At 36.0% G+C, this 22,756-nt stretch overlaps 1 protein-coding gene across 6 annotated transcripts in view; it reads left to right on the forward strand.

Moving 5' to 3' along the window:
- SEC22A (SEC22 homolog A, vesicle trafficking protein) overlaps positions 1-22,756 on the forward strand; it is a 160,043-nt gene that overhangs the window by 56,764 nt on the left and 80,523 nt on the right. For 2 of the 6 annotated variants that reach the window (XM_020985967.2, XM_020985966.2), the window contains one exon: positions 16,706-21,897. The exons of the other annotated variants lie outside the window; for them this stretch is intronic. In XM_020985967.2, coding sequence (XP_020841626.1) covers positions 16,706-16,906 — 201 coding nt within the window. In that variant the 3' untranslated portion in view covers positions 16,907-21,897. Of the gene's footprint in view, positions 1-16,705; positions 21,898-22,756 lie in introns of those variants that run through there. 6 annotated transcript variants of the gene reach the window in all.

The raw sequence follows: 22,756 nt of genomic DNA on the forward strand, positions 1-22,756 counted from the left end.
AAGGACAAGGGGACAAGAAAGATGGGATTAGAAGACAGTGTAATGTTGATCTTGTTAACTATAGGGTTGAGATTGGGAGGGAAGAAAAGTGAAACCAGATCAGGGGAATAGTCTGGGAGAGGACTAAGGGGAATCGCTGTGAGGAGTGAGGCATGGGGGGAGATGGAATGTTAGAAGGTTTTAGGAAGATAAAGGAATTTCCAAATTCTTGCTGTGAAAATAGAGCACAATTGATGGCAAGGACAAGGGTACTATTATGAGCATCAGTTTTATACCATTAAGAAAAAGTACAGTATTTTGTACATTTTAGAAGAATGAGAATAACTTTTACATTCCTATTCTGTATTTTCATTAGGGAATTATATTTTCACTTTGGTGTCTTTGTGACCCTTGTCTCTACTTTGAGTACTTTTATATACAAGAAGTGTATATAGAAGAAGCCTACTTCCTGTATACATGTCAGAATACCTTTAAAAACTACTTGAAAAGGTTGTCTGTTGGCCTTTAGGGTAGCCTACAGTTCATGTTGTTGTTGTTGTGTTGTTTCAGTCATGTCTGACTGTGTGAACCCATTTGGAGTTTCTTGGCAAAGATGCTGGAGTGGTTTGTCATTTCCTCCTCCAGCTCATTTTACAGATGAGGAAACTGAGGCAAAGAGGGCTAAGTGACTTTCCCAGGGTCACACAGCTAGTAAGTGTTTGAGGCTGGATTTGAACTCAGGAAGATCAGTCTTCCTGACTCTCGGCCCTGTACTCTATCCGCTGCACCCCCTTGCTGCCCCAACAGCTCATTATAAGGGATCAATCAATTTTTGATTAAGTGGTGACTTTGCCTCTCATTTATAGTTAGTAAGAATGCTGTTCCTCCTTCAGAAATCTCATTCTCCCTCATATCTTCTTCGTAGTCTGGAATTTTAAAAATATTCCTTCCTGCTTTAAACAGTTCAGTTCAGCTGATCTAGAGCCTGTTTAGAGCTGGACATTACCAAGAAAATTCTCTGGCTTTAGAATGAAATGGATCAGTCAAGTGCATTTAAGACAAATTTAGCTGGAACCTAATCCCTGCAATGGGTTCTAGATAAACTTTTATATTAGATTCTTCAAACATAGTTCATTTAAGAACATACACATACAATTTCCTTTTGATATATATGTGATTTGTACCATGGTTAGTCTTTAAATACGAAGTAAACTTTGAGTTGCATATTATTTAACTTAGATAAGGATTTTAGAGATGATTAGAGTACAAATTTCTCATTTTAAATATGAGTATACTGAGGTCCAGAGAGGTAAAAGGATTTGCCAGATATTAGCATTTGAGCTGGAATAAAAGCATCCTCATAAGTTCTCTTAGGTCAGTTCTGAAAACGTAAGAAACCCTCACGTAAAGTAAATCCAGTTAAACAGATCCTAGGCCTGTATGCAGTGATGCTGTCAGATCACAGTATCACAGATTTAGAGCTAGAAAGAACATTGGAAGTTATGTTGTGTAACCCCTTTCTTTTATAGAGAAGTAAACAGAAGCCATTGATTTGCTCAATGACACATAAAATAGTAGGTGGCAGAAACACAATTTGAACTCCTTTCCTAGTTCCTTCCCTCCCCCTGTCTCCGTGCCTTTAATAGACTTTCATTTATTAAGCTTCTACTATATGTACTATGCTGGTTGATAAAGGCATACAAAGATGAATGACTGAGTTCCCTGTCCTCAAGGGGATTAAAGTCTAGTAGAATCTTGTCTTCCATTATCCTCATGATAGCTTGTGTTATATACCTGTATTCATGTATTAATTTCTTGGCAAATATTAAAGTGATTTACTCATGACAGTATATTCATTCTACAACATAAACTCCTGTGCAATCCTAATTTGCCAGTATCAGGGAATTTATAGTGGGATCACCAAATTCCCACCTCACTGATTAAAAAACAAACCCCACTGGCTCTTCCACACGTGCCTACTTACTATCAAATATGCCGTACACATTCCTACTTCAGTCACTTTGCTCACACCATTTCCCCTAGCTGGAGTTCTGTCCCTTATCATCTTTTATCTAAATCCAACCCTTCCCTTTAGGTCTTCCTTAATCCCTGCCTCCCCCAGGGAAACCTTTCCAGTGATTATACCTCCCTCTCGATTCTTGAAATGATTACTGCTTGGGCCAGTCATTTGTCACTTAGAATATTCTTTGTTTTATTGATATTTATCTTTCTGAGTAAAGGTCTTTTAATCTAAGCTCCTGGAGGGTATGGATAATATTTAATGCTTTTCTGTATTCCTGGCATATTACTCCTAATAGAAATGTCCATAAATAAACATTTATGATAGTGATTCAATTCTGTAAACATTTGCTAAGCGCCTACTATGTTGGAGATACAAAAAGAGGCAAAAAAAACTAGCTTACAATCTAGTTGAGGGGAGGCAACATGCAAACAAATATGTGCAAGCAAGCTGTATACAGGAAATACAGGAAGTCCTAAAAAGACAAAGCACTGGAATTAAGAGGGGTTAGGGAAGGTTTGCTGTAGAAGGTGAGATTTTAGTTATGACTGAAAGGAAGCCAGGAATGTCAGTAGTTGGAGCAGAAGAAGGAGAGTGTGACAAGCATGAGGGACAGCCAAGATGCCCAGAGCTACAAGATGGAGTGTCATGTTGGTGAAATAGCCTGGAAGCCAGCGTCACTTAGGGAGTAAGGTATAAGAAGACTGGAAAGGTAGGAGGGAACTAGGTTATAAAAACCTTCAAACACCAAACAGAGGATTTTGCATTTGCTCCTAGAGGGAATGGGAAATCAAATTTTCAAGATGTTTGGATACCTATGGATATCTCTGTATCTCTAGTATACTCGTTTTCTCCTTTGTGGAAAAAGACAGCCAATCTTTTGTCAAAAACAAGAGGTGAATCCTCTGAGATGATTTTTTAAAATAATAATATTTCTCTTCCCTAATTACATATAAAGACAATTTTTAACATTCATTTTTTAAAAATTTTGAGTTCCAAATTTTCTCCCTTCCTCCCTCACCTCCTCCCTCCCTGAGACAGTAAGCAATTTGATATAGGTTATACCTGTTCAATCATGCAAAACACATTACCATTATTAGTCATGTTGTGAAAGAAGACACAGAACTAAAGGGGGGGGGAAGCATGCAAATACAGAAACTGAAAAATAGCATTCTTGATCTGTATTCAGACTCCATCAGTTATTTCTCTGGAGGTGGGTATCATTTTTCATCAGTCCTTTGTCCTTTAGAATTGTCTTGGGTCATTGTATTGCTGAGAATAACTAAGTCATTCACAGTTGATCATCGTACAATATTTCTGTTACTGTGTATAGTATTCTGCTGGTTTTGCTCACTTTACTTTACATCAGTTCATATAAGTCTTTTCAGGTTTTTCTGAAATCATTTATTATAGTACAGTAGTATTCATTACCGTCATATATCACAACTTGTTCAGCCATTCCACAATTGATGGGCATCCCCTCAATTTCCAATTCTTTGCCACTGCAAAAAGAGCTGCTGTAAATATTTTGTACAAGTAGGTCCTTCACCCTTTTTTAAAAAATCTCTTTGAGATGATTCATAAAACAAGTATAAAACCTTTATCTTTATTCGTTTGTTTAGGAAAACACTGTAGTCAATCAGCAATTCTGTATATATTTATTGGTCATCTTATATAAGGTGCAGAGGATTGCTGCTTAAAGTATTTTGTTAACCTTTTAAAATGTTACATAAAAGTTGCTATTATTATTATTATTATTATTATTGTTGTTATTATTGGAGCAGCTAGGTGGCACAATGGATGGAGTGCTGAGCCTGGAGTCAGGAAAATTCATCTTCCTGAATTCAAATCCAGCCTTTGTGTGACCCTGGCAAAGTCATTTTAACCCTGTTTGCCTCAGTTTCCTCATCTGAAAAATGAGCTGGAGAAGGAAATGGAAAACCACTCAGTATCTTTGCCAACAAGACCCCAACAGGGATTATGAAGAGTTGGACACAACTGAACAATAACAATAGCAGTTGTCGTTGTTGTTGTCATCATTATTGCTGTACAGTAGGTACTGTGTTAGGAACTGTGGAGGACATGATAGAAATATAAATGGCCCTTTTCCTCAGAGTTTAGAATTCATTAAACACATACGAGTAATACAGTGCTCCAGTAGTTTAAAGGAATACTAGAAGAAAAAAGGAATACTTTGTTTTGTTTTTTTTACAGATGGGAAATGACTTGCCTAAAGTCACACAAGTGTTTAATAGGTGAGCAAAGGCTAGTAGCAGCTTTCTTGACTCTAAGGTCTTTCCCATATACTGCACTGAGTGATCACTCCTGGTTGAGGTGATCAGGGGGGCTTTCACAGAGGAGGGGGTACTTGAGCTGGACCGTAGAGTGTGGGTTGGATTTTAATAGAGATGAAGGGTTAGGAGCATACCACACAGTGGGACCAGTTTCGGTACAGAGGCATGCAGGTAAGTGACGGACAATATGGGATGATGATATTTACTCTTGTGTAGTGCTTTAAGGTTTGAAAAACATATTACATACATTATCTCATTTGATCCTAACAATAAGCCTATGAGATAGGTGTTGTTTTATTGAGGAGGAAATTGAGGTTAGAAAGGTCAAGCAACTTGCCCATGTTTTACACAGCTAGTATCTTAGGCAAGATTTGAACTGAGGTTTTCCTGTCTCTCAGGTGGGAGAAAGAGCATTTGAGCAAACCTTGGTTTGAATCTTGGTTCACTTATTTACAACTTCTGTGAGAGGGGCAAATAATTTCATCTATCTGAGCTTCAGTTTCTTCATCCATAAAATGAGGAAGAACTGTTGCCCAGTATGTCAATGGTAAAAGAATATGAACAAATAGTTTTCAAACAAAGAATTACAAACTATCAATGACCATATGAAAAACTGCTCCCGATCACTATTAATAGAAATGCAAATTAAAACAACTCTGAGCTTTTACATTATGCCTTGAAAATTGACCAAGTTGGCAAAAAATGGGAACAGTATATGTTGGTAGAACTGTGAAATTTTCCAACCATTCTCAGAAACAATTTGGGATTATGTGCAGAAAGTAACTGCTATTTATGCCATTTGGCCCAGCAATACACTACTTGGGTAAACAAACACACACACACAAATACATATACACATATATGTGTATGTATACCCCTATACACATATTCCTAGTAGCACAATTCATGGTAGTAGAGAACTGAAAACAAAGTGCCCAGCAATTAGTTGAATGGTTGAAAAAATTGTGGCATAAGAATGTATTGCAATATTTCTGTGCATCAAAAAATAATGAATATGAGGAATTCAATGAAACACAGATATATATGAACTGATACAGAGTGAAAGGAATAGAACCAAAGGAACGATATACATAACTATAACCATGCAGATGAGAAGATCACTAAAAGGAAGCCAAAAGTCTGAGTAACTGAAATACTAGTAATGGTCCTGGTTAAAATAATGAAACATATATTCCTCCTTTCAGCAGAGAAGTAAAGGGCTACAAAGGTAGCATTGCATTATCAGAAACAGACACTGATTTCTTTTTCTTTGGTACAAAAGAGGGCTCATTTCTCATGCTGGGTGAGAGAGTAGGCTATGGCATCCCAAAGGTGAGATATATCCAGAAATAATAGTTGCATAAAAACCAAAGACATGAATAGCACTTTTTAAAAAAAAAATTAATGTATTAGACTAGGTGATTTCTAAGGTCCTGCACTGAATTTTATGACCTTGTGAAAGTTTGAATTATTTAAGGAATAAGCCAGTTTGGTTCAGTGAGATTAGTGATAGAGATGCTTGAGGGGTCCTGAATGTATAGGAGTTTGAATTTTCTCATCAAAGCACTGAAGATTTTTGAAGAGGAGTATAAAATGGTTTAGGGAACTCATGGTATTTTGAGTGGAGCAGAGGACTGGGAATGAGGAACTCTGGGTCTTGGCCTGGCTTTTCTGCTAACTTATAACCATGGACAAATAATTGTCACTGGCCTTCACTGTCATTAGCTTTAACATGGGGAGAGGAATAATTTTTTTTCTTTTCCTTTTTTTTAATAATATGTTATTTTTCCCCAATTACATGTGAAGACAATTTTTAACATTCATTTTAAAACATTTTTGAGTTCCAGGTTTTCTCCCTTTCTCTCTCAAGTCTCCCCTCTCTAAGATAGTAAGCAATTTGATATAGGTTATACCTGTTCAAACATGTAGAATGTGTTACCATGTTGGTCATGTTGTGAAACAAGAAACAGACCGAAAGAAAAAAAAACATGAAAAAATTAAGTGAAAAATAGTATACTTTTATCTACATTCAGACTCCATCAGTTCTTTTTCTGGAGGTGGATTGCATTTTTTACCATGAGTCCTTTGGAATTGTTTTGGATCATTGTATCGCTGAGAATAGCTAAGTCATCTACAACTGATAATCATACAGTGTTACTGTGTACAATGTTCTCCTGGTTATGCTCACTTCACTTTGCAACACTTTGTGTAAGTCTTTCCAGGTTTTTCTGAAATCAGCCTGCTTGTCATTTCTTTTAGCACAGTAGTATTTCATTACAATCATATACCACAACTTGGGTTCAGCCATTTCCCAATTGATGGGCATCTGGATGGGAATAATTAGGCTCTTCCAGGACTAATGTGATGCTCTGTGTTTCCATAATTTAATGTTTTTTTGATTCAAGAAGTGTTTAAAAAGCTTCATCCAACAATAGAAGGCAAGATGGATTGAGCCAGAAGAAATGAAGAGTCAGAAAAAAAATCCATTTGGAGATTCTTACAGGGATATAGACAGGAGACATTAAAGGCCCCAACCAGGGTGATAGTAGTGAGAATGAACAGGAGCAGAGGTGGTGAAGGAAAAATTCCCAGGATTTGGTGACTGATTGGTTTTGCAAATTCAATGAAAAGGAGTTAACAATTACTCTAAAGTTTGGAGCTTGGCTAAGTAAATAATGGTACCTACAGGATTAGAAAAGGCAGGAGAAGAAACAGCTGGTTTGTAAGTGAAAGATAACATACACAAATTTAAGCATTCATTATCAACGTCACTGGCTAAAGTCATTTTTGATATGGGTTTTTATAAGTGGCATATTCCTTCTGATAGCAAACAGTAAGGTCATTACAAAGTTTTAATTCTACAAACTAAATCAAGCTAATTTTCACTGCAAGCTTTCAAGATCGTTATTAGAATGCAGGTACACAGTTCTTACATAGAAACTAATTCCAGTGGTCCCTGACTTTTTTTACAATCTTTGTTTTCCCAGTTTATTTATTGTTATCTTCAGAAGTTGCCAGGCTGCCAAATTTATTGAGTTTGATTGCAGTGAATGAGAGTTTTGTGAATGACATCTTATCTCTGTAGTTGGCAATCCTGATTGCTTCTTAAGATAATTTGTGGATGTTTTGCTTTTAAAGTAGCAAATAAAAATGCTCTACAGGAGAATGTCAGGTAGATTGTTGCATCATGATGAAACAGTATCTCCCAATTTTTTTTTTCGAGAGGAAAATAGATAATCATCATTTTGTTAGGTAACATTTCTTACAAGTCGTCTTACTGGGAAGAAATATGATATTGATATTTTTTCACTATGAACAGTCATTAGGGGCCCACAGTTTACTAGAAGCTAATATCTCATTTTCTCCATCCATCAGAATCTTCACCAAGCACTTTTGAGCAGACCTGAAAAATTTATACATAATTTGCCATTTCTCAAGCTGTGGGTACCCCTGGAAGCAGAGGAGATTAACAAGGCACAGCAAACATTAATCAGCTATTGTGTGTAAGGCATTGTGTTAGGGGGTGGGGATACAAAGGTGAAACATGACCCTCAAGCCCAAATCTTGAACTGGGCAAGGATGTGAGGTGCAAAAGAAGATTAGTCATTGCCTTCCCGAAACAGGAGCAAAGTATCTGGTCATTTGTGTGCCTGTGATTTCAATAATGTAAGAAAAACTCTTGGGATATATTTTAAACCATGACCATGGTTTGTTGGTTTTAACTTTAAAAAAATTGTTTTTATTGTAAGCAAGAGTTCAAGGAGAAGATTCTGGGAAGATGGCAGAATAAGACAGGAAATGCCAGGCTCTCCAAATTTCTCCCACAAACAAGATAAGATATTGCCCAAAAGTGACCTTTAAGTGGCAGAAATAATTAAAAGTTTGAATAAAGCTTTTGGCCTCCTAAGACAACTTGAGAGGACCTTAGGAAAGAACCACCCTGCTTTGGCGGAGATTTGGTTGGATTGAAGTACACACCTCTAGGTGACTGCTGAATCAACAAACAGCTAGGTCTGGAGGTAGCCACAGCTTCCAGAGCTTTCACCCTAAGGACAATGTAGAGGGTTGGATAGGTGAGTTGGGGAAGACTGAAGGACCTCCACTGTCACAGGATGCCAGGCTCAGTTGTGCTTACCAGCAGTCCTGAATTGTGGGTGAGGAGAAATGAGCACATGACTGGTGAGCCCAGTAGCAGAGGAGCAGGGACCTTGCTAGCTGTGGTCACTTGCAGGAGAGCAGAGTCCCTGGTTTCTGTTCTAGGACAGAGGGGAAAGTGGAAGTTGGCAGCTGTGGGAGGGCCTGCAGGGAGCAAGAGCATTTGAGGTGACTGGCTGAGGGCCCTCGCTATGGCTCAGGGACAGAGAGGAGTGCCTGATGTTGGGCCCCCAGATGGTAGAAAAAACAGTATGAAAAACTGGAAGCCTGAGGTAAGTAAAGGAGAAAGAACCCTACCATAGATAGCTACTTTGGATATAGAGAAAATCTGGGTTCATATTCAGAAGAAAATAGTGAAGGTAAAAAAGCCACTCCTGCTTCAAAGAAAAATGTCAAATGGTTACAAGCCCCAAAAGAGTTCTTGGAAGAGTTTTAAAAGGACTTTAGAAATCAAATGAGAGGTTGAGGAAAAATTAGAAAAAAAAATAAGATCAATCCAAGAAAATCAAGGAAATTATGAAAAGAAAGTCAGCCCATTGGAAAAAGAGATCCAAAAACTTGTAGGAAGAAAATAAGTCCTTAAAAACTAGAATTGGGTAAAGGGAAGCTAATGATGGTGTAAGATGTCAAGAAATAATAAAACAAAATCTAAAGAGTGAAAAATAGAAAAGAATGTGAAACATCTCAGTAGAAAAACAATTGATCTAGAGAATAGATCGAGGAGAGATAATATAACAATTATTGGACTACCTGAAATTTTAAAAAATAGTCTAGATACAATATTACAAGATACCATTAAGGAAAATTGCTCTGAAGTTCTAGAGCAAGAGGGTAAAATAGAAATAGAAAAAAATCTATTGATCATCATCTGAAAGAGATCCCAACATGAAAACTCACAGGAACATCATAGTCAAAAGTTTTGAAGCTCCCAGGTTAAGGAGAAAATGTTTCAAGAAACAAGAAAAGCACAATTTAAATACTGTGGAGCTATGGTCAGGATAACACAAGATCTAGAAGCATCTATATTAAAAGAGTGGAGGGCTTAGCAAGTTATATTTGAGAGAACAAAGGAGATGAGGTTGCAACCAAGAATAACTTAACCCATCAAAGCTGAGTATAATCCTGAATGAAAAAAAAAATCATGAACATTTAATGAATTGAAAGACTTTGAAGTATTTGTGACAAAAAGACCAGAACTCAGTGGAAAATTTGACATGTAAGATCCAGGAGAAACATAAGGTAAACATTAAAGAGTAATTATAAAGGATTCAGTAAGGTCAGACTGTTCACTTTTTATGTGGGAAAAGGTTATCTGTAGTCTTAAGAATGTTATTGTTACTTGGGGTGGTTTGAAAGAGTATACTTAGAAGGCTTGGGATTGAATATGATGAGATGATTCTAAAAAATAAAATTGGGTAAGGAGAGGTCAAATGGAGCAGTTATCTCATACATGAATGGAAGAACTGTTACAGTGGAAGCAGAGGGTAGAGATGGAGGGCTGGTAGTGCTGGACCCTTATTCTCATTGGAACTGGATTAAAGAGGGAATAGCATACATCTAGAAGGGTGTAAAAGTCTTCTAAATTCATAAAGAAATAGGAAGGTATGGGGATGGGATAAAGGAGGGCCTTTTAGAAGTGGGGGGGTAGGATAAAGGAAGGATTCTTACAGAGTTGGGTACACTAAAGAATAGGAGAGTAAGGGAGGAATTCTTTAAAATGGTGTGGATCAGAGAGGTAGTGGTTAGAAATCTTACCTGTGAGGAGGGATGGGGTAAAAAGAGGGTGAGAAGAGTTATAGAGAAGAAAAAATACGATGGAGGGAAATACACAACAATAATTATCTTTAGTTGTGAATAGGATGAATTCACCTATAAAATGGAAATGGATAGGCAAATGGATTAAAAAATCAGAATCTAACATGTTATTTATAAGAAACACATTTTAAAATGAGAAATACCAGCAATACAGTGATCCAGGACAATCCCAAAGGACTTATGATGAAAAATGCTATCCATCTCTAGGGAAAGAACTGATGGAGTCTGAATACAGATTGAAACATATTTTTTCTGTACTTCATTTTTTTGGTGTTTTTTGTTTTTTTTTAAGGGTCTGTGTTTTCTTTCACAAGACTAACGTGGACATGTGTTTTGCATGTCTGCACATGTGTAACCTCTGTCAAATTGCTTGCCTTCTCAATGAGGGAAGTAGGGGAGGAAGGGAGAGAATTTGGAATCCAATATTTTTTAAAAATGTTAATATTGTTTTTACGTGTAACATGGGGGGAAATAAAATATTAAATGATTTTTTAAAAGGTTGCAACTTAGAAATATTAGGGATGGATTCATGGTTTTGAGAGTATGTTCGTGGAGTTAATAACTGAACCAGTGGAAAATCATGAGGTTTCCGAGAGAGTGCAGAGAAATAAGAGGATCCAAACAGCCTTGGACACAAGCCTAGGGTAAGGATCCAGAAAAGCAGATTCAGAAGGAATAGTTAGACAGGAAAGAAGAGAAATGGGAGAGAGCAGTGTCATGAAAGCTCAAAGAGCAGAGAATATCTAGGAGTGATCAGTATTGTCAAAAGCTATATCAAACAATGATCCAAGGCACTTCCAGAGGGCTTATGTTGAAGAATGTCATCCACCTCTAGAGAAAGAACTGATGAAGTTTGAATGCAGTTTGAAGCACTATTTTTCACTTTCTGAGTTTTTTTTGTTGTTGTTGTTGTTTTTGTGTGTGTGCGTGTGGTTTATTTTCCCTTTGAGTTTGTGTCTTTCACAACATAACTAATGTGGTAATATGTTTTGCATGATTGAACATATATAAACTATATCAAATTGCTTACTGTATCAGGGAGAGGGGTAGTAAGAGAGGGAGAGAGAAAATTTGGAACTCAAAATTTTGAAGAAAAGAATGTTAAAATTTGTCTTTACATGTAACTGGGAAAATATATTTTAAATAAAGTACCAGTATATTATGCTTCCGCTGAGGTAAAAACAACAACAACAACAGATAGTAGTCATAACCTTAGACAAAGTTAAACCTAAAACTGTTTTAATTAAGGGATAAACAGGGAAACTACATTATGATAAAAGGTACCATAAAAAATGAAGCGATATCAATGCTAAACCTATATGCAGGAAATGCTGTAATATCTAAATATTTAAGGGAAAAATGAAATGAATTAGAGGTAGAAATAGATAGTAATACTATAATAGTGGGGGATTTAAACCTTCCCTTCTCAGAATTAGATAAATCTTACCAAAAAATAAGGTTGAATAGAATCTTATATAAGCTAGATATGACAGATATGTGGAGATAATTGAATGGGAATAAAAAGGAATACACTTTTTTCTTCGTGATACATGGTACCTTTACAAAAATTGACTATGAATGAGGGCATAAAAAATTCATGGTTAAATATAGGAAAGCAGAAATATTAAATGCATCCTTTTCAAATCACAATGCAATAAAAATTATATTCAATAAGGGACCATGGAAACACAGATTAAAAACTAACTGAAGACTAAAAACCTGATCTTAGAGAATGAGAACAAATCATGGAAACAGTTTCATTAAAGAGAATGACAGTAATGGGACAACATATCAAAAACTATGGGATGCAGCAAAAGCAGTAATCAGAAGAAAATTTAGGGGCAGCTAGGGGTGCAGTGGATAGAGCATCGGCCCTGGAGTCAGGAGGACCTGAGTTCAAATCCTGCCTCAGACACATAACACTTACTAGCTGTGTGACTCTGGGCAAGCCACTTAACCCCATTGCCTGGGGAAAGAAAAATAAAATTTATCTCTGACTGCTTTTATCAATAAAATAGAGAAAGAACAGACCAGTGAATTGGATATGTGGTTTTAAAAAACCTAGAAAAAGAACAAATTAAAAATTATACATTGTGACCAAGTGGGATTTATACTAGGAATGCAGGGATGGTAAGGAGAACTATTAACATAATTGATTATATCAATAGCAAAAGTAACAAAAATCATATGATTATATCGATAGATGCAGAAAAGGCTTTTGATAAAATACAACACTTATTTCCATTAAAACTACTTAGCATTTTTCCTCAAAATGATAGGAAGCATCTACCTAAAACCATCTGCAAGCATTATTTGTAATGGAGATAAGCTAGAAACCTTTCCAGTAAGATCAGGAGTGAAAAAAGGGTCACCAATATTATTCAACATTGTATTGGAAATCTTAGCAATAGCAATAAGAGGAGAAAAAAAACTGAAGGAATCACAGTGGGCATTGAGGTAATAAAACTCTTTTTTGCAGGTGGTATGATGATGTACTTGGAAACTCTTAAAGATTCAAGTAAAAAGTTAGTGGAAACAATAATTTTTAGTGAAGTAGCAGGATATAAAAGAGACCCGCATAAATTACCAGCATTTCTATGTATCACCAACAAAACCCTGCAAGAAGAGATAGTAAGAGATACTCCATTTAAAGTAATTGTAGACAGTTTAAAATACCTACCAGAACAAACCCAAGAACTACATGAACATAATTATAAAACAGATTTTATACAAATAAAGTCAGATTTAAATAATTTTGAGAAATACCATTCATGGGTAGGCAGAGTCAGTATAATAAAAATGACAATTTTACCTATTTGTTCAATGCCATCCCAATTAAATTACCAACAAATTATTTTGCTGTGCTAGAAAAAATCATAAAACTCACTTGGAAGAACAGAAGGTCAGAAATATCAAAGGAATTAATGAAAAAAATATAAAGGAAGGAGGTTTAGCATTACGAGACCTTAAACTATGGTATAAGGCAGTAATTATCAAAACTATCAGGTAGTGGCTAAGAAATAGAAGTGGATCAGTGTAGACATGCAATATACAGTAGCAAATGACTATAGTAACCTTGTGTTTGGCAAATGTAAAGATTTAAGCTTTTGGAATAAGAATTCATTATCTGGCAAAAATTGTTGGGAAAACTAGAAAGCAGTCTGGTAGAAATTGGGCATAGACAAATATCTTAAACCATTTACCAAGATAAGGTCAAAATGGATTCATGACTTAGATATAAAGGGAGATATAAGAAAATTAGAAGAACATGGAACATATTGCCTGTCAGACCTATGGGTAGGAGAAAATTTATGAATAAACAAGAGATAAGAGAGCATTGTAAGATGTAAAATGGATAAATTCGATTACATTAAATTAAAAGATTTTATATGAATAAAACCAATGTAGGCAAGATTAAAAGGAAAACAAAAGGAAGACAGAAGGAGAAAATCTTTATAAATTCTCAGATAAAGGTTTCATATCAAATATATAAAGAACTTTGTCACATTTTTTAAAATGTAAGTCATTCCTAAATTGATAAATGGTCAAAGGATATGAACAGGCAGTTTTTCAATGGAAAAAATGAAAAGTGTATATAGTCATATGAAAAAATGCTCTAAATCACTGTCGATTAAAAAATTACAAATTAAAACACTTTGAGATCCGATTTTACACTTGTCAGATTGGCTGAAATGATAGAAGGGGAAAGTCGAAATGTTGGAAGTGTTGGAGGGGATGTGGAGAAATTGGGACACTGATTCACTGTTGGTGGAACTGTGAAATAATTCAACCATTTTGGAGGGCAATCTGGAATTATGCCCAGTTACAAGCTGTGTATACCCTTTGATCTATCAACTTCACTATTATGTCTGTTTCCCAAGGTGATTGGGGATAAAGGAAAAGAACTCGTATGTTCTAAAATATTTATAGCAGCTCTCTTTGTGGAAATTGTGGGAATGCCTGTCAATTGGGGAATGGCTAAACAAGTTGTAGTATATGATTGTAATAGACTATTACTGTGCTATAAAAAATGATGAGCTGGTTGATTTTAGAAAAACATGGAAGACTTTCATAAAATAATGAAGTGAAATGAGCAAAACCAAGAGAATATTGTACATGGTAACAGCAATATTGTTCTAAGAATACTTTTGGATGACTAAGTCATTTTGAGTATTACTCAAAAGTCATTTTAGTGTAACTCAAATCAGGTATAAAGGACCTATGAAGGAAGATGCTATCCATATCCAGAGAAAGAACTGATGAGTAGAAATATGTATAGTACGGTTTTATATACATATATACATACACACATACACATATTAGTGTCTAGTGGTAGCTTTCTCTAGGGTGTAGTGGGGAGAGAGTGAGGAAAAAAATAAAAAGTGCACAGAAAAGAACAAAAGAAAAATTAGAAGGAAGCACAGAAAAATCAGGGTTAATGATATGTAGTATTTATTCCATAATTTTTTTAAAAAAGTGAACAGTTTGAAATGGAAATTCATGGTTTTATATTGAATGCTCTTTTTATGTTGCGCTGTGTACGTGGAAATGTTATTTTTCCTTTTTGTATTCTCATTCAAAATGAATAAAAATTTAAAAAAGAATTCAGGTAGTTTTGGGGTAGAGGAAATGGCTGCAATTAAAAGTTAATGGCATGTATAATACCAATACGTATGTACTTATGTGCATGTAAATTGTATATGCAGCATGTGCCTATAGATACAGTGTGTCTATGTGTCTGTAGACGTGTACATATGTAAATATGTGTGAAGTATATGTGGGAATGTTATGTATGCATTGTTCAGTGATTTCAGTCATGTCTGACTGTTCATGACCCCATTTAGGGTTTTCTTGGCAAAGGTACTGGAGTGGTTTCTCATTTCCTTCTCCAGCTCATTTTATAGGAGTTCAAGGTTAAGTGCCTTGCCCAGGATCGTATAGCTAGGAAGTGTCTGATGCCAGATTTGAATTCAGTAAGATGAGACTTCCTTATTCCAGGCCTAGCACTCTATCTATTGCACCACTTAGCTACCCATGTATATGTACATATTGTGTGTGTGTGTGTGTGTGTGTGTGTGTGTGTGTGTGTGTGTAACAAGGAGAAAAGATATTGGGTTAAACAGGTTAATAATTGTGTTCTCAAAGATATAATTAATTGCAAAACTCAGTTTATTTGAATTGTAACATGCTTCTTAATCAGTTATAATTTTTTATCAAAACTGATCCAACTTTTACTTTGGTATTTTGGTATATCAGTGATTTCATTGGTGTTGCTTACCTTTCACCATTTAAGACTGCAGTTTCTCCAGTTTCTTACTTTTAATTTTTGTATATACTTTTGACCACAACAGCCTATGAACCAGCTTAGCATAGTGTATTTCTGAATTATCACTGCTTCATTCTTAGTTTTTCACAAGGCATTTTAGTCTCTTATGTCTACTTTAGAATATTCACTGCTACTGGATTTTTTTTTTCTGAAGCCAGCCTTCGGTTTAGCACAGGAACATTGCCTTCTTTTATGTGATGCTTTGTAATATTACAAAGTGATATGGTTTCTGGTTAATTTTAGATTTTTCTGGAAGTTGGTTGAGTTGCTTAAGGGTCTGTCCATTGTCATTTGTTATATGATTGCACATATGTACAAATATATGTATACTGTCATATACAGAGGGGTCTTGGGAATGCACTTACTTTGAATGGCTGTCAGTTTTATTGTGCCATGTTAAATCTTGAAAGTGGTTGGGACCTATTTGGAATTGACTTTTAGGATAGCCTTCCTTTTCATTCATGTTCATTCTCACCACCATTTTATCAAAAATTATATATGTATGTATGTATACATACATATATATATATATATTATATATACATATATAATGCACTTTTTATACTTTTCTAGGTTTCCTGCTCAGGAAATTTGCTCAGCCTGCTCGTGGAGAATTTCCAACTGTGCTTCTTAATATTGTACTTAGCATTTTTTCTTTTAGAAAAGTGAAGAGAATAAAAGAAACATTATCTTTTCTGTTAGCTATGGAGTTTAGAAGACAGTGATTTAGAGCTCTTAAGTTGATTCACCACTGAATAACATATTTTATTTATCCCCAAGGCAACTGGAAGGCTTAGGAAATAGAGTGTTGGAGTTGAGTCAGGAAGACTTGAGTTCCAACACTTAATAGCTGTGTGACTCTGGAAAGATCACTTAATCTCTCTCAGCCTCAGTTTCTTCATTTGTAAAATGGAGAAGATAATAATAGCACCCACCTCACAGAGTTATTAGGATAAAATTATATAATATTTGTAAAGTACTTTGTAAACCTCGAAGTGCTATGCAAGTGTTGGCCATTATTATGACCATTATTTTATGCTGGCCTATTGCAATTTGGTTGCTGAAAGATCTCTTCCTGACCAATAATAATTGTCTTTGATTTTTGTTTTTGGACAGTGTTATTTGCTCATCTACTGCACTGGCTGGAGGAATGTAAAATCTTTCTTGACTTTTGGCTTAATTTGTCTGTGCAACATGTATCTATATGAACTCCGCAACCTCTGGCAGCTTTTCTTTCATGTGACTGTGGGAGTGTTTGTGACACTACAGATCTGGCTGAGGCAGCCACAGGGCAAGTCCCCCGATTATAACGTCTAAAACCAGCCTGACTACATTTGCCTGCAAAAGCTGCCTAGAGGGTCAAGAGAGCCTCCTGCCTGTCAATGGGAGAGATTTCCACCAGACACGAGGAGCGTCATTTTCCCTCTTTTCTCCACCTTTCTTTTTGTTGTTTGAAAACAACATAATCTGCCTCTGAGTATACCTGCCATGGAATTCTTCCAAAAGTCTCTGAAAACATTACTGACTGAGGGATCATCATCACAAAGAAGACAGGCCCCCTTTTTGCTCTGCTGATCTTGTGCATGGACAAAGTAAATTTGGAAGATAACTAGTAGCAAGCAGCACATAAGCCTTTCTGAAAAATCCAGTGAAAACGTGAACATAGTGCTAGTTCTCTACATCAAGTATGAACTAGTACCAACTTTGGTCTTTGCCTTTGTGAGGCAGTAGTGTAGATTAAATAAAAAAGATGCTATTGCATACTGGCAAACTTATATTTGAAATGAAAAAGTAGTTACTAAATGTCAGAGTGTTGGATTATACACTAACAGGAACGTGCATTTGTGTGTCTAAATGTGTTTTTTTTTATTGGTTCTTTTAAAGTTCTAAGTCGAATCCTTAACCCTAGAAACTACATAATTCTGAAGATAATCCTGGCAGTCTCACCTAGGCAAGAGCTTTAGAAATATTTGAGGAGACAGTGATGTTTATAAGCTGCTTTTGTGTAATTTTGGAAGTGACCATTATTACTAAATTTTATTAGAGTTTACCATAAGGCAGAAAGTTCCCCTATTTCTCTAGAACTGTAATTACCTTTCAGTGCTACTGTCTAAGTCCTCAGTAGCCCTCCTGATGAAATTGTAAAAGACGTCTAAATGCTTTGAAATTCCGTATTGTTAATCCAGGCATAAACAAAAGCTCCCTACATTTGTAAAATCCATGAGATATCAGTCCTGCTTTTGGCAGCCATGTTCAAGAATGTCTCATTTTAAAAGAATGAAACTAACATTTTCAAGCAGAAAATGTGAAGGTTGCTAGCCGCCTGAGAAAGCAGGAGGTTATTGGAGTGGGAATCAGGAGATTCATGGTCAAATCCTGGCTCTGTTACTCACTGATCTTTGGCAAGTCCCTGCCTCTTTAGGCTTAATTATTCATTTGTAAAATAAGGGGAGGCTGGAGGAGAGAATTTCTAAAATTTCTTTTATTTCTAACATTCTATAATTTCATGAAATTCAGTATGTTGAAAAATCACGGATTTGCTGCTGCTAGTTAAAATATATATTTGCAAGTAAAATGAGATGTCAGAAGGAGGCTGAGGAAAGACCAGGACACTTAGGGAAATTCATCAGTGTGTGATTTTAATTACCATGTCCTTCTGTATAGGTTGGTGTACTTTTATAGGTACTCACCCAAGAATTTTTATTATATGCATTTAATATACATTACAGTGTAAACCTTAATTAACCAGAACTTTTTTTGCTGCAGTCACCTTCTAAGTGAAAGAAGCAAATGACAAGAAAAAACTGTTATCAGGGATTTATTTGAAAAAGCAGTACAGGATATGTTCTAGGGTCAGTACATATTTAACCCCCTCTTTTATAACTACAAGATTGTGCGAGAAGAATTGACATTCAGGATCATGACCTTGAGGCACTACAAGATCATAAATCATCAAAGAAACAGGAGATGATATTTACTGTGCTGTACTTAACTTTAAAAGAAATGTATGGACTAATAAGGTTTTGTAAAGATTTTCAACAAGAATTGAAACAGAAAGTTTGTGGGGTTTTTTTGCTTTTTGGTGAGGCAATCGAGGTTAAGTAACTTGCCCAGGGTCACACAGCTAGTTAAGTGTCAATTGGCTAAGGCCGGATTTGAACTCAGGTCCTTCTGACTCCAAGGCTAGAGCTCTATCCATTATACCACCTAGCTGCCCCAAAACAGAAAGATTTTCAAAAAATTTTATTTTGTCGGAAAGATTTTATTCCCTCTTTCATCCATCAGTATCCACATCACTCTGTATACATCAACATTCTTGCTTCTGCCAAATTGGGGTTGGTTTGTTGTCCAGGATTCTATGGCTCTTTGGGGGAAAATAGATTTTTGCCAAGGAGACAGGGAAATCTTGGATTCTTGAGAACATATCTTGAATATTTGTAATAATTATCCTATAGTTTTTAATACTACTTTTTGCTTTTAAGAACAATTTCTATGATATCATCTTCATACTACCAGATGTGTTATGGAAGATAGTTATTATTTGTCCAACTTTTATAGAGGAGGAAACTGAGGTACAAAAAAATTGTGTGACTTATGGAAGGTCCTCATAACTAAGCCAGTATTAGCATTCATGTCTCATGGCTTCAGGTTCAGGATTCTTTTCGCTCCAGTGGGAATCGTGAATGTTGTGTTCACAGAATACATCTTTTCTGGGTAAAAACTAGAGAATTTAGACCGTTTGATAGCAATGAATCCATGCTTCCATCCACCAAGTATTAGTATATTTTTCCCTAATTTAGGGTGTCTTGAGGGCCTGTTTTATTATCCAAGATAATTTGTGTTGTCATGGCATCTTATTTTTCCATAATTCTGACAATAATGTAACTTATTTGCTCACTAGAGCTGTTCCTTGTTTGCTCTGGTATGTTAGCACTCAGCAGTTTTCATTTCTGGGCTTCCCCATGTATGTAGTAAGCTCCATCCTCTTGACTAGGACTCCTCTTTTTGTGCTAGAAAAGTATATCAGAAATTGAAGATCTGCTTCCTATAAATACTGTTGCCTTGAGACCCAGAATGCTTTCCTTCAGTTTTGAATTTTTACTGTGTAATAAAATGAATGTACCATCTCCATGTTAATGCAAAATAGGAGTGTTTATCACAGTTTTTAAATATGTGAAATGTTATCTTCAATTAATTTCAGAATTGAAGGCCTTAGCTCAGTTACATTAACTCCCCTAGAAGAGTGCATCAGATTGAGAGCCCCATTTCTTTTATGCTGCTTCTGAAATTCCATTAAGCCTATAACTTGTCAAGGCTACATAGAGGCCAGAATACTTTTCATTTCACCCTTTACTTGCAGGACACAAGGCACCTTTCCTAGTATTAGGTAACTCATGCCAAAAATGGTCTAGGGAAGCAATTTTACTTATCCTGTATTCCATATGCATTAGTAACATCTCTGATGACCTGTCCTGGGCTGTAGGAATTACTGAGTATATATACATATAACCAAACTGTCTTTTACTTGTTCTTTTTGACTATTTAAAACTTGATTCTGTTGCCCTAGAAGTAAAGTTTTGTGTTCTTTGAAAGAGGACTGAAATTGTTATAGAAACTGTTTCCACTCTACACAAATCAAACTAGACATATAGCCCCACTCTCGAGACAAGCCTTTTGAGAAAATTCTCTAAAAATTTGTTATTTTTGATTATGCTGATGCTTTTTTTTAATAGTCTTTAAGAAAATGTAATCTTCCTGTTTCCTAGTATAGTAAGCACATCACCACCACATCAAAGGTGAAGTTTAAATTTATTTTAGCATGCTGGCCTAAAAGTTGAAATAAATCTCCTGATCATAAAAGTCTTGTGAATGAGTATCAGTTGAGAATTTAGCTCTTGTAATATAATTTTACAAAGTTGAGGATAGTTTTTATCTCTGTTAATTTTCTGGGATGGTGAATTGAATGGGAGATTGTAGATCTTGTAGAGTATTGAGTTTTTAAAGAGAAGTCATATCATGTGAGGAATTGGGCATGTTTGATCTGGAGAAAAGAATGTTTAAGTAAGAACATGATAGCTGTCTTTCAGGTATTTAAAGGACTGCCTTGTGAAATGAGTTAAACTTTTGTGTTGCTCCCAGAAGGGAGAACCTAGGGCCAGAAACCTGGTTAGATTAGACGGGAAGGTGTATCTCACCTTGATATAAGGAAGAAAAATTTTCCAACAGAGCTGTGTGATGACATATCATGGGAAGTCCTACGAGATAGGGAATCCTCTGCCCCTCAGTTTATGAAAGCAGAGACTAAATGATCACTTGTCGGGATTATTATGGAGGGGATTGTTGCCTTTGGTAGGGGCTTTAACTAGTTGACCTCTGAGGCCCCCCTCCAACAGTCTTAAGATTTTTGTCTGCTATTTCAAGATTTATTACTTTTGTTCTTTTCCAGGTTCTATTTTTTTTTTTCACAATAATAAATTTTTATTTTTCAACCTTTAAAAGTCCTCAGACAGATTCTTGAACTGGTGGTTCATAGCAATTAGCCCTTTCTACTTTTGTGCCCGTTTCATCTCCTGAAGGTTTTCCAGAGCCACCACCTTCACCATGCAGCTGCATTAGCTTTTCCAGTTCAAATTTGGGCTTCTTGAGCATCTTGACGTTTCAGACAAATACATCATGGAGAGGGTAAATGGACTGGCAAGCCAATGCTGTCTCGGAATTAGTTTATTGACAACTTCTTTCAAGTCATTTGTCTGCACCTCTCAGGTCATGATTTCCATCATTTTCTTACAAATTTTACAGACCTGTTGGTGCTGGGCCTAAGAGGTCTTATGAATCTGGTTGCTGCACTTTTTGGTAAAACCAACACAAAAGAGGCAGAGCAAGTAGCCTTCGGTAGTTGTGACATCAACATGGGCTTCAGTATGGTCTGCCAATAAGGTTCTATTTTTAACAGGTGAAAACATGAGAAGACTTGTGATACAATATGACTAAAAGTAAAATGGTTCTTCGCCTCGTTGTTTTGTTTTTCTTATTAACTGAATAGAATTGGAAACTGGTACCCAATATATAGTCACACTGCTCTCAGTTGGCAGTACTGCTATGTCATAAGTCGTCTGCTCTGAAACAGGTGTAGTATTAACACTCAAGAAAAGTTAGGAGTTAGCTGTTAAGGAGCTCGTCTAGTTCAATAATCTAGCATTGTCAGTAGTTTTTTGAGTTAGTTTGGTAGCAAAAATATTTGGGGAATGTCATTTCCCACGATGAGATTTACTCTCTAATAAAGCATTCTCTTTCATGGTTGTCATTAATTTTACCTACATTTCAATCATTTTCCCTTGTCCTGTTTACCTCTTATCTTCGTGTCCTTCTCACCACACACAAAAAAATCACTCAGAAGATGAATCAAGGCATTGTACCACATACTTTGAACCTCCTTAGCTCCCCAAAAGAAGACTTTATAGTGAATAAGCATGTAGAAGAAACTACAACCATTATTATGTTGCAGTGGATATTATACAAGTTAATTTCCATTTCACTGGAAGTCTTTAAGCAGAGGTGGAATAGCCACCTATTAGGAATACTGTATTGTATGAGGATTCATGCTTCGGGTAGGGGTGACTTGGATGACATCTGAGGTCCCAGTACTGAGATTGTTATTTTGTTAGCATTATAAGGCTGGGTACAGTATCTAGGTAAAGAGCAAGTGCAGCAGACATGGACAGGAAAATGGCAATTTTTATGTAACTATATATAAACTTTAAGCTGTGAGTGGCAGAGAGACATGGTAGTCCCTGGGAAGCTTTGGAGTCAGGCCTAAGTTCAAATCTTGCCTCTGATACATATTCAGTCTATAACAATGAGCAAATCATTTAACCAGTCAGTGGCCCAGACATGTCATTTTAAGTTACACTTGAGTTTCAGAGAGTTTCAATATTACGAGTTCCCTAGTGATAAAGTCATAAATTCAGACACCTCCTTACTCCCCTCCTTCCTAGAAAAAAGTTTCAGGCTATAGACATGAAGGCAAATGTACAAGAAATCTTCCAGCAATCTCCCAAGGTATGTATGAGCAAGCATACTGTAAAGGGTTAAACCTAAAGCCGTGTAATAATTTAGGACAGATGGTGTTACGGGCTAGGTAATTTCTAATCTAACTTTGAAATTGTT

This window comes from Phascolarctos cinereus, unplaced genomic scaffold (assembly GCF_003287225.1).
Source record: "Phascolarctos cinereus isolate Bilbo 61053 unplaced genomic scaffold, phaCin_HiC Scaffold_726;HRSCAF=1367, whole genome shotgun sequence".
Taxonomy (NCBI): domain Eukaryota; kingdom Metazoa; phylum Chordata; class Mammalia; order Diprotodontia; family Phascolarctidae; genus Phascolarctos; species Phascolarctos cinereus.